Source organism: Octopus sinensis, linkage group LG13, assembly GCF_006345805.1.
Source record: "Octopus sinensis linkage group LG13, ASM634580v1, whole genome shotgun sequence".
Taxonomy (NCBI): Eukaryota; Metazoa; Mollusca; class Cephalopoda; order Octopoda; family Octopodidae; genus Octopus; species Octopus sinensis.
Window position 1 is genome coordinate 55,903,656 of NC_043009.1, and position 12,024 is coordinate 55,915,679.

Genomic DNA, 12,024 nt, shown 5'->3' on the forward strand with positions numbered 1-12,024 from the left:
ACACATCTGAGTTTAGTAGTGACGAGGGAATGTCTGTGACAGAATCTAGAGCAAATATTAAAGAGGATAATTTAGAAAAAAAGCAGCGTTCTTTTGTATATCTTGCCTACGTTTACAAATTTTAATACACACACACACACACACACACATACAAACACACACACACACGCACACACACACACACACACACACACACACACACGGGGCCTACAAAGGTAATGTAGTCAGTTGAGAAACATTTTCAAGAGAGTTAGTAAACAAAGCTGATCTGTAGGGATTGTGGTTATGGCGGCGTTGGGTAAGGGTTAAAATTAAATAAATATATAAATAAAAAGAGGGTAATATTTTGATTTAAAGATTGATATTAGTGAAGAGAAAAAAGAGTGAAAGAGAGAGGGAGGGAAGGAGAAACAGAAACAGAGAGATAAGGAGAGGACATGAGAGAGAGAGAGAGATTAGCGAGAAAGAGTTACAGAATGGAGGGGACAGAATGAACAGAATCTTGGGAAAAGGTTGTAGAATGGACTATCAACATGTTTTTGTCCCATTTCTCCTTTTCAACTAAACCTTCCAGACTTCGTTGTCACCGGAGTGACTAACTCGTTGAGTCGTCACCGACTGTGACTAACTGATTTTTGTTTGGGGTGTGCTTGCTTTTATAACTATCCAGAAGGATAGATATATCATTGAGAACAATAGATTTTTGTTTGTGGTGTGCTTGCTTTTATAACTATCTAGAAGGATAGATATATCATTGAGAACAATAGATTTTGTTGGTGGCCTTGTTATCTCTATTCTAACTTTTGGTGACGTAGAAGAGGTTAGAAAGGGTCAAGTGGTGAAGACATTATTTCGGCCTAGCTAAAGGCATCTAGAAAATGTAAAACTGCTGTCACAGAAGAAACATTGTTCCACCATGGGAGAAGTTCTGTTGCAGCGTTAATTTAAATTTGGCTATGGTGGATCGAATCCACTTCATGCTTGCAAGATCCACTACATATGTTTTCCACATATTTTCAACTCATAATTTTGCCACGTGGTGTATACTGAATCTACAGTATTTTTGCCCCTTTTATTTATATATATATATATAGAGAGAGAGAGAGAGAGAGAGAGAGAGAGAGAGAGAGAGAGAAATATTATATATACACATACACATACACATATACATGCACACATACATACACATATACATACACATACACATATACATATACATATACATACACAGGCAGACACATAGATAGATATATACATACATACATACATACATACATAGAGAGATACATAGACAGCCAGCCAGCCAGCCAGCCAGCCAGCCAGCCAGCAAGACAGACAGACAGACAGACAAATAAATGGAGTTAAACGCAGGTGTTATTCAAATTCTTTTACTTCCGAAATATGTTTCGAAGACTACTCTGGTATTATTCCAGAGGGAATAAAATGGTGTAAAACAATCTTCTCATCAGGGAAAGAAAGAAACCAAGCACATCAATAAGACATTTTAACAGAATGTGATGACTGTGTATATGATGAAGGGAACGCTATCGAGTTCTTTTAAAAAACCGTTAGTAGATATAACGTCAAAGGTAGTTATAGAAAGTGGAGGAGAAAGAAATTAGCAGAAAAATAATAGTAGAGAGATATAGAGCGATAGGTGAATTTGAAAATAAAGCTCAAAGGCATGGAAGTAGATATATTTAGTGAAAGGGAAATGTAAGAAGACAGTCAAAGGTCAAGTTTTATAGAATGGTAGAAATCACTTATTGGAACTAAAATTATGTTTCTGCCAAATTTGCAACGATAAACGCGTTCTATAAACGTGTTTTCAAGGGGATTCTTTTAGAATAGGATAAAAAACATTTCAGTATTACAAAGCGAACAAAAAGATTTACCTTTGTCATACGGTAAAGAAATAGAGAGAATATTCCATTCCAAATCAAATTGTTTATGATCTTTTAGATCCCATATTAATTTAATAAACCCAACATTGTTACGTTTATTGATATGCCTAAATGTTGAGTAATGATTAGATATTCTTTTGGACAACTGAGATGAAGAACTACCTATTTAAAAAAAGACGTCAGACCCGGAAGTAATTTTACATTGATAATGTAAGGTTTTCCTAACACAAAAAATCCTTCACAAATCATCTCTTCGGATAATAATAAGTTGTTAAATACAAATCCACTTAATGAAAATATTAACTATAATTTTGTTAACACTAGCCATTCTTTAAATAATAACAACAGCGGGGTTATTGCTTCTGAAGTTGACTCCTATCGTATACGTTTTCTTCGCAGTAATTCTAACACAAGACACCGTTTATCGATGTAAAATTACTTTTGGGTCTATAAACACTGGAAAACACACACACACATATATATATATGTATGTGTGTATGTATGTATGCATGTATACCTGATTACACATAAGCATGAATACTTAGTTATATACATGTATGTATAATTGATTATATATATGTATGTATACTTAGTCATATATATATATATATATATGTATGTATACTTGGTTGTATGTATGTATGTATGTTTGCATGCATGTATGGATGGATGGACGTATATATATGTGTGTGTGTGTGTGTATAATATCAGAATTATCAATTTTAGTAAGGAAATACTTCATTTTCTTTCAACCCTCTTCTCCTTCTCTCTGTCTCTCTTCCTCTTCTCTTTTTTACAAAGGGGTTGTCTTTATCTGATGAGTTTCTTCAAGTTGTCGTCGAACCTCGTCAATAACTTTTATAATTGACAAAGTATCAGAATGAGTGTGAGCAGGACATTCTAGTTGACCTTTAAAAGCAGAAAAGAGAAATGTAAAAAGAGAATTCTCGGAGTATAAACATTTTGACACAAAAAAGAAAAAGAGAGTAAATTATTTCAATTATGCAATGAGAACACATTGAATAAAATATTGATGAATTTTACTTTGTTCGCAAAGTATTACTTCATATTACTTCACAGATAACTACTACAAGCAATAGAAGTGGTAGATAATCAAATTATGAGATACAGTATTAGTAGTAGCTTCAACAGTTATCGAAATAGATGGAAGCACGCTTATATAAGCGACAGTATTTATCAAAGACTTACCTTTCTCTAAACACTGGCGAACAGCTTCAGCCTCATAAGCTAATCCAGCGCTATTGGGGTAATAATACTTAGCATCAGATTTGGGGAGTGGAAATTCTCTTTCTTCTCCATTCACCTCAATTTTGGTGGGAGACCAAAATGGTCCGGGTATCTGTTGAAATAGGAGTGTATGGTATATACGTTAAGACAGTTTGGTTTAATTACTTGACTATTAAAGTTATATATGTTGGAATCACTGCAATAATTTCATTCATAAAGAAATTGAATAAATAGTTATGTCTTTTCTAAATGTTCTTTTTTTATCCTATAAATCTAAATAATAGTTATAATAAATAAACTTCAATACTCGGTTAACGAACTACAAGTATAATTTTAAAATTATTTATTTTTAAATGACATGATTACTTACATAAATTTTACCTTTAGTTCCATAAATATATACGTCTCATCTTCCTTCTATATCAAGATTATAAGACAAAGATGCCCTAGCACCATCCTTATAAGTCAGAGTAATATTGGCAGATTGATCGACACCTTTCCAAAATGAAACAACAAAACAACATTTCTTAGTTCTCCTTTTTACACATGAACGCAATCATAACATAGAAATCACACAACTAGAAAACTTTAAGATGAATATCATCATCATCATCATCATCATCATCTGTGTTTTACCCATGTTTGACACAATTTGACTCATAACGCAAAGAGAGAAAACTAAGTGAGGTTGGTGCTAAGACAAAACATCAAAATTGAGCAACGTTGATGGCATTAAAAACAAAGAATAAGTGAGATAACTATATCATGCACGATCAGCTCTGATCGGACAAAGTTCTGTATACTGCAGGGCCTCCTTCATTATTTGGTTGTATGCATAGCTATTTGCTTTGTATTTACATTAGATACTGTTAACCACTCACGTCTATTTACACCTGATTCACTTGAGTAGTTAATAGTGATACCTTGCTCACGTTCATTATTAATATAAACTCAAAGGCAGGAGCTGTTAGTGCAGTTCCGTAGCTAATAAGAGAGCAAGGGTAACGACCGTTCTCTCCGAGCGCATATTTCAAAATCGGCTGACCGTTTTCCTCCAAATTTCAGGCCTTATGCCTATATTAAACTAAAATAATAATAATATCCTCACCTGGATGATTTATCACTCGGGTGGGAAAACAGTTTTTATTATTACAAGTTTTTCTGTGTTGAAAAAAATAATGAGTCTTTAAACTAAATCATTTTTTATCCTAAAGTTTTATTTGCATAGGTTTCAGTCTTAATTGTGAGCGGTTTTAAATTCTCGCTCCTATCTTACAACATCTAACCGGCACTCTAATGTTCTCTGTTTGCTTTACTTTCATTAGCGAATATTTTCGTTCTGTAGTAACTTCCTTTTCTCTTCACTTATTCTAAGCGCTTTTGAAGCAAAAGTATGCCTTAAATTATTCATGACATAAAAGGGCGCATGCTCCTCTTTACTAATTACCGTATGTAGATGTATATAATTCCCTCCCCCTCTCTCGCATGACTCTTTTTTTTTTCTATTACGTTATAGCTCACAAAATTATTGAAACCTCCATGGGAGGCACGTAAGCAGCACGAAACTTTATTAAAGATATACTCACCTGTATCAGCAATCGTTCCAACAGCAGTAATTGTCTCCGGTTCCTCTCTAAATATGAATCTTGAAAGCCATATTTGATACACAGAAGCACACAAGAGGCCTCCTCCACCCAAAGAATGCTGAGATACAAAATTAAATGAAAAGGCAGAAAAAAAGAAAGCTGCATCCATGTGGCGTATCTGTCCTATGGTTCCAGAGTCAATTATTTCTCTTAGAGCTTTATAAGCTGGGAAGAAGTTGGACCACAAAGCCTAAGGAGAAAGCATTTATGTTGAAAAAAAGAAAGAATGTTTAAAGTGAGGAATAAGAATGAAAGAAAGGAACTTATGTATAAAAAGATACAAGCGAATGTTGAAAGAAATATTATAAAAGACCAGCTTATTTCTGTTATTTTTCATCATGTTATTCTGTGTTGCGATCTTTAATATTATACCACTACGTTCCTCACCTCTGTTTCTATTAAGTTTTCACAGATAAGGTACATTACTAAGCGTATAATTTACAAATAAAGCACATTATGGATCCTCTTTATAAGGGCTGATGTGTATTCAATGAACAGCAACGTGCCAAAATGCACAATTTTAGAGTTAAGAGACATACCTCCATGAAAAATAATTTCTTTGACTTTGCAAGTTCAGTCATTTCTTCTGTCTGCTTCGTATTACAAGCACAGGTTTTCTCACATAGAACAGGTTTACCATTGTTCAGCATAAGAATGGAAAGAGGATGATGGAAAATGTTGACCGTTGAAAGGTACACAAGATCTATGAGTAAAACGAAATTATATTAGTTTTCTTTGCTATCAAAGTAATGCATTTGTGTAATTCAAGTGTGTTATATAGAATTAATTGTTTAATATTTACACTTGTCTATCTTGCGTGTGCGCGTATACGATGGGGTGCTCAAAATTTGTTGGCTTTGGGTAAAAATAAAAAATACAGGAGAATCAGTTAATTATGATTTTATTCAACATATCCTTCTCTCAAATTCACACACGTATTGCAGCGGACCGTCAGTTTTTCTAAGTTCTGTAAAAGAAATCGGAAGGTTGGGCCTCCAGCCAAACCAATCGCGACACCCTGTAAACTAGAAACTTTTCAGCACCGCTTCGTATGTGTGCATATATTTGTGAGTGAACAATTAATTTCTTTAACTTTACGCGAATAGTTGTCATATCTATTCCAATTCTATTATCATTAGAATCATTATTGTTCATGATGATAATGCTTATTATTGTCTTATTGAAATTTTCATGTTTATTTCTCTTATTTGGAAGGTGAACACAGCTATCCGGATTCTTTTTGATCCAGTGTCATCTCGTTCATGTGATACATTTCTTGGTCTATTACTTGTCGTACAGTACAAGACATTATGGTAACAGTTGTTAAAATTGAGTTTGTATAAGTCCAAAATGAAATGAAATAAATTAAAAGACCTACAATGTTTACAAAATAACATACAAAATTTACAATTGGATTTAGGCTAAATATTTTTCATACCTATGTTGGGATCTTTGTCAAATTCTTCATAGCTGGTATACACATTTGGTATTTTAAATTCATCGGCTAGTTTCTTAGCTTTCTCTAAAGATTTGGATACCACTGCAGTTATCTAAATGAAAAGCAAAATAATGTCATTTGCAACTGAGTTTTATTGTGCAGTATATGTAATTGCAATGTTGATAGTTATATAATTTTAATGTTTGATAAATGCAAATAAATAAGACTTTCTTAATCGACTGTTACTAACTTCTTAGACATGAGGCAGGCGATTTTGAGATGAGGGTGGTAGTTGATTACATCGATCTTTACACTTGATTGGTTGTGTAATTTATCGACTAGAAAAATGATGAAATGCTAATTCGTCCTCAGCAAGATTTAAGCTCAGAACCGAAACAGCCGGAAGCAGTACCGCTAGGTATATTCTGTGACGTTCTAATGATTCTGCCAATTCAATTTTCTTAAAAGTAATTGCCTCTGACATAGCCAAAAGGTTTGAAATTTGGTGGAACAAGAATAATGGAAAATATCAATCCCGCCCAGTACTACTTAACTGGTACTATATGTCACGGAACCCGGGGATGAAAGTCAAATTTGACCTCGTTATGATTTGAAAGAAAAAAATACCAAAACTGAAAGAAAAACACAAAAAAGAAAAACAACAGATGCATCCTCACAACCGCTTGATCAACATCAAAAAGGAAACACGCAAGTACAGCAAACATACAAGAGCAACACATAAACCCACGCATAACCAGAAAGATACCACCACCAGTTAAATACACAACACCACCCACAACTACAGATAGCAACAAATCGCGCGTGCCATCCTTGCTACATTCACCCATTTTTTATTGGAACATTCACTAGATAAAGCTTCTCTCTTTACTCTCACCTTCCTCTTCAAGTGATATATGAAGGAGTTGATGAGAGATTTACCAGAGAGGAGAGTGTTTATCTCTAGACCTTTCAGATGCATCCACCATACACGTTCTTTCGCCATAGCGTTTCAAGGAAGGAGACGCGACAATATTTACGATAGACTCAGTTGATAAACTGACTCGTCCCACACGCAATAGCAGTCGTTTGATATAGATCCACAGATAGGAAATGGTTGGACACTGTACGAGTGCGTGCAGAACAGTTTCGTCGCTCTGACCGCATTTGGGACAGGTCGGCTCCGTGTTTTTCGAGCCATGCCTGTAGAGCTTATACCGAACGTGTAGCGCTTTACGATAGCACTGCCAGGCCAGGGAATTCTGAAGTTGTCCATAGGTCCCGGAACAGGCGGGTCTGGTATTCCTCGTCGACGCCCAGGTTCGCACCGAGATCGTCGTCATACCACCCCTCCACTAGTCCCTTATAGAATGCTTTGGTTGTGTTGCAGTCGCTCAAGGTTGACCCGGGACGGCATAGTTGCCCGAGAGCAACGCGGCACTCGTGGTACTATTCGCCCTTCCTCGGCCTGTTTTTGATCCACAACTACAGTTCGGTCATGGAGACGAGCTGCGGGAAAGCACGCCTCACAAACGGCGACCGCACCTGTCCACCGTCGTCTACGTAGAGCCAGAAATGTAGTCTCAGCGCGTGTCTGCGCATCATCAACTACGGCATGCCTAGCCCTCCTATTGATGGGTGTTGGCAGCAAACGGATTGCCTGACCATCGGAACGCTTCCTTTCCACAAGAAGCGGAAGAGAATGCGTTCCAGTTTGGTAGGGTCGGGACAAGGCACGACGGTCAGGCGGTAGTAGATGACGGACGCGATGTACGTGTTCGACACCTCCGCACGACCTTTTAGGGACAGCTTCCTCTTGGCCCATTGCCGGGCGAGAGTGGCCACTCTACTCGTTATCTCGTTCCAGTTCTTCTCCGTTTGGAGACAGACAGACAGACAGACAGACAGACAGAAAAATAGATAGGCAGATAGAAAGATAGATGGATAGATAGATAGATAGATAGATAGATAGATAGATAGATAGATAGATATGTTTCTTTATTAGCCACACAGGGCTGCACACAGATAGAACAAATTACAAGGTAGAGCTTTTCTTTTGAAGGTTTAAAAAAAAAAAAAAAAAAAAGGAAGGGGAGTTTCGATCAAAAGGGATCGTAAAAGGAGAGAAAGAGGACAAAAAAAAAGGGGGGTTAAAAAAAAAAGGGGGGGGAGAGGAAAAAAAAAATGATCAATAGCGATCGTTATCACAGAAATGTCAATATGAGTGTAAAGGGGAGGACAGGTGAGGTTTACCCGTGGAAAGAAAAGCCTACGGAAAAGACCACGGTAACCTCGGTCAATGAAGTCACATTTTATATTTCTTTTTTTTTTTTTTTTTTTTTGCAAATAAGCAACTCTCTGTTTTCGATTTCTGGGTTCATAGGACTATGCTCAAGGTGGCTTCGTCATTCATACGTGCCATTCTTGCTACATTCACCCATCTTTTTTTAAAACATTCGCTAGACAAAACTTGCCTCTCTACTCTCACTTTCCTTTTCAAGTGGTACTTGAAGAAGTTGATGAGAGATTGACCAGAGAGGAAAGTGTTTGTCTCCAATCCTTTCAGACGCGTCCACCAGATACATTCTTTCGCCATAGCCACAAGGATGATGAAAATAGCTCTTCCTTCCCGTTTGAAGGAAGGAGGCGTGACAATATTGATGATAGACTCAGCTGATAAACCGACTCGTCCCACACGTGACAGCAGTTGTTCGACATAAGCCCACAGGTCGGAAATTGTTGGACACTGAACGAGTGCGTGCAGAACGGTTTCGTCGCTCTGACCGCATCTCGGGCAGGTCGGCCCCGTGTTTCTCGAGCCGTGTCTGTAGAGCTTATCCCGAAACGGTAGTAGCGCTTCTCGGTAGCACTGCCAGGCCAGGGATCTCTGGAAGTTGTCCATGGGCCCTGGCCCGAAAGTCGTCCCGAACAGGCGGGTCAGGTACTCCTCGTCGACGTCCAGGTTCGCCCCGAGCTCGTCGTCGTACCTCCCCTCCACTAAACCCCTATAGAATGCTTTGGTTGTGTTGAAGTCACTTAAGGTCGACCCAGGACGGCAGAGTTGCTTGAGAGCACACGCGACACTCGCGGTGCCATTCGCCCTTCCTCGGCCTCTTTTTGATCCACGACTGCAGTTCGGTCATGGAGACGAGCTGCGGGAAAGCGGTGCCTCACAAACGGCGACCACACTGTTCACCGTCGTCTACATAGAGCCAGAGATGTCGCAGTCTCAGCGCGTGTCTGCGCATCATCAACCACGGCATGCCCAGCCCTCCTTTTAACGGGTGTTGACAGCAAATGGATCGCCTGACCATCGGGACGCATCCTTTCCACAAGAAGCGAAAGAGGATGCGTTGTAGTTTGGTGATGGTAGGTCGGGACAAGGTTACGACGGTCAGGCGGTAGTAGATGACGGACGCGATGACGTGTTCGCCACCTCCGCTCGACCTTTTAGGGACAGTTTCCTCTCGGCCCATTGCCGGGCGAGAGTGACCACCCTACTCGTTATCTCGTTCCAGTCTTCTCCACTTGGAGGTCCGGACCGAACCAGACCCCGAGCAACTCAACCGGCCGTCGGTCCAGCGTCCCACGACGGAGGCGCTGGTGGACGGCATGGGCTTGCTTCTCCAGGTGCCTAGTCGCAAGCCCACTGACTTTTCCCGGTTGATTTTCGCTCCTGTCACCGCTTCGTAGTTTTTCAGTGTCTCGCCGACCAGCTCGATGTGCTCGTGGCTAGACACTATGACGGTGACGTCGTCCGCGTATGCAGACACGCTCGTCCCGCTCAATTCTTGCGGGATGCCCCTTAGAGTCGCCAGCTTCCGCAGTAGTGGCTCAAGAGTCAATACGTATAGAAGCGCCGAGAGGGGACATCCCTGACGGACCGAACGTGCAATGTCGAAAGGTCTCGATAGATGTCCATTTACGCGAATTACCGAACGGATGCCTCTGTACAAGGCAGCTATCCAGCCGCGGAAGACGGGCCCGAAACCAGCCGCTCTCAGGACTGCCTCCAAGTATCGATGGTCCACCCTATCAAAGGCTTTCGATTGATCCAAGTGATCAGGGCCCCACCCATGCCAGGTTCGTTAACTACCCTGTCTATGATGTAGCGCATCAGATGGAGGTTGTCATGGATGGTCCGGCCTGGCACGGCGCATGTTTGCGCCTTGTCGACCAGTTTCTCGATGACAAGCGCCAACCTCTTGGCTAGCACCTTGGCCAAAATTTTCAAGTCTGCATTAAGCAGAGTGATGGGCCTAAAGTTATCTATTACATTTCCCTTGTTTAGATCTTTCTTCAGCAGTGTTACGGCTCCTCGGCTCACAAAACCAGGAATGCTCCCGTTTTGCTGCCAGTTGCAGTACACCGCCGCCAAGAGATCTCCAAACAAGTCTGGCATACAATTGTAAAGCTCGTAGGGTAGACCATCCAAACCCGGTGATTTGTCCCTCGAGCATTCTGCCATCGCTTCCCGCACTTCCGCCGCCGTGATGGCACCTTCGCAGCACCCTGCCTTTCTTGTCGAGAGTCGTGGTAGGCTATGTAGGTAGGCACTGAAGTCCACCCTACGTCCTTGCCCTCCACTCGTTCCGAACAGTCGGGCAAAATGCTGCTGAAAGGCCTCACACATTTTACTTGGCTCGAGCAATTCGCGCCCCTGTTCATCTACCAGTGACCGAATGGTGGCTTTGTTGCCCTGTTGCGCCTCTGCCACCCGGGCCTCTCTCGCGGCTCCAACACCTTCGTTCCTTAGAGCACGCATCCTAGATAGATAGATAGATAGATGTTTGTGCGTGAGTGTATTTGTTACTTTTGTCTCTCTCATTAACTTTTTTTTGATTTTATGGTGAAATGAAGAAAGAATGAAGGAGACATTATGGGGAAGAGATGAAACAAGGAAAGGGGAAAAGGACGATACGCTGTATGCTTTCCTAAATACTTTTTAAATTCCTTCTATCCATGTCTAACCCGTCCATTTCTGGCATTATACAGTTTAGCGCTCTATATAGAATAGTTTTCGTCATAGGTTTGCCCCGGTTAAAGTTTGTAGTGGTAAATAATAAAGAAATTGTGAGAAATTTAAGAAGTTAAAAATGAATAAAATAAAGAGAGACAAACGTGAAATGTTATTACTTACTTTGTGTTCTGAAGGATTCAGACATTGCAAAGCATTGCAGAAATCCGTTGCAATCAGACCTGCCGAACAGAGTCCCCAGCGCATTTTCCCACCTTTTGAAATATGCTAAGAAAATGTTGGAAGTTTCTAATCCTCTTCTTTCGTTTTTTTTTTTTTTTTTAATTTATCTCTCCGTAATTGTTACACTTCTTTTGGCTGTTTAGCTACTAGATCTCCATGAAACATAAATGTAGCAAGAAGTATTACTAGCTGAGAGAGAGAGAAAGACGGACAGACAGACAGGCTGACAGGCAGAGACACGCAGAGACAGACAGAGACAGACAGATACAGAGACAGTGAGAAAGAGAAAAAGGGGAGAATTTTGAGAGTTGGAGAAAGAAGGAACAGAATCGCAAATGGTGTCGAAAGGAGAATCAACATGCTTTTGTGAAACGTAGATAAAGTCAGACGAAATAGCATAATTAACATTCTTAGCCACAGAATTCGAAATATCAAAAAGCGATAAAGTTGTTCTACACTTATCAAAAAAAAAACATGACCTATATAGATATGTACAAAATATACATTTGTTAATTTTTTTTTCTTCCACGATAAACCCACTGAACTGATTTCCCGCTGCATTGTCTCACTTTTTCAAATACCCAAACGAAA

At 39.7% G+C, this 12,024-nt stretch overlaps 2 protein-coding genes across 2 annotated transcripts in view; both read right to left on the bottom strand.

Annotated features, from left to right (window-relative positions):
- Window positions 1–11,630, bottom strand: part of LOC115218305 (trans-1,2-dihydrobenzene-1,2-diol dehydrogenase-like) — a 44,206-nt gene extending 32,576 nt beyond the window's left edge. Inside the window, exon 1 of the mRNA XM_036508388.1 lies at window positions 11,374–11,630. Coding sequence (XP_036364281.1) covers window positions 11,374–11,457 — 84 coding nt within the window. The 5' untranslated portion in view covers window positions 11,458–11,630. The remainder of the gene's footprint in view (window positions 1–11,373) is intronic.
- LOC115218668 (trans-1,2-dihydrobenzene-1,2-diol dehydrogenase) overlaps window positions 2,656–12,024 on the bottom strand; it is a 44,052-nt gene continuing 34,683 nt past the window's right edge. Inside the window, exon 7 of the mRNA XM_036508387.1 lies at window positions 2,656–2,813. Within this exon, the coding sequence (XP_036364280.1) occupies window positions 2,698–2,813 (116 nt within the window). The 3' untranslated portion in view covers window positions 2,656–2,697. The remainder of the gene's footprint in view (window positions 2,814–12,024) is intronic.